Raw genomic sequence first — 593 nt, forward strand, 5'->3', positions numbered from 1 at the left:
TTCGGATCAGTTTTTGGGGGTCATTCAGTTTTGGGTTCTGGGGTGGATCTGGATCTGGGTTTTGTGGTGGATCTGGATCCAGGTTTTTTGGGGTCATATTGGATCTGGATTTTGGGGTGGATCCGGATCTGGTGTTGGGGTTATTCCAGATCTTGGTTTTGTGGTGAATTTGGATCTAGATTTTTGGGGTCATTCCGGATCTGGGGAGAATCTGGAACGGGTTTTGTGATGGATCCGGGTTTAGTGGTGAATCCGGATCCGGGTTTAGTGGTGAATCCGGATCCGGGTTTAGTGGTGAATCCGGTTCCTGGTTGTGTGGTGATTCCGTATCCGCGTTTTCTCTTGGACCGCTCGTTGGCCATTGGCTGTTTTGGTTGGGTGACGCAGGCAGTGTCGGGACGCATGCGCGGTCGGTGTGAGTGCGCGAACGGGAGTCATGGATCCTGCGCGAGCTGGGAGCTCCGAACCGGCTCGGAACGGTTACCGCACCTACCGCCGCCGCTGGCTGGTGCTGGCCGCCAGCAGCGCCCTCAGCTGCTCCAATGCCATGGTATGGGTGAGGGGGGGGGGGTGAGGGGGGTGAGGGGGAGGGG

General features: G+C 57.3%; 1 protein-coding gene across 2 annotated transcripts in view; it reads left to right on the forward strand.

Annotated features, from left to right (window-relative positions):
- Positions 1 to 427: 427 nt before the first annotated feature.
- Positions 428 to 593, forward strand: part of slc49a3 (solute carrier family 49 member 3) — a 107,419-nt gene continuing 107,253 nt past the window's right edge. For both annotated transcript variants that reach the window (XR_013887925.1, XM_080196426.1), the window contains exon 1: positions 428 to 550. Coding sequence is in view for 1 of the 2 variants with exons in the window: in XM_080196426.1 (XP_080052552.1) it covers positions 437 to 550 (114 nt within the window). In the remaining variant the exon portion in view is untranslated. The remainder of the gene's footprint in view (positions 551 to 593) is intronic.

This window comes from Carcharhinus amblyrhynchos, chromosome 1 (assembly GCF_965287045.1).
Source record: "Carcharhinus amblyrhynchos chromosome 1, sCarAmb.v2.hapA, whole genome shotgun sequence".
Lineage (NCBI taxonomy): Eukaryota > Metazoa > Chordata > Chondrichthyes > Carcharhiniformes > Carcharhinidae > Carcharhinus > Carcharhinus amblyrhynchos.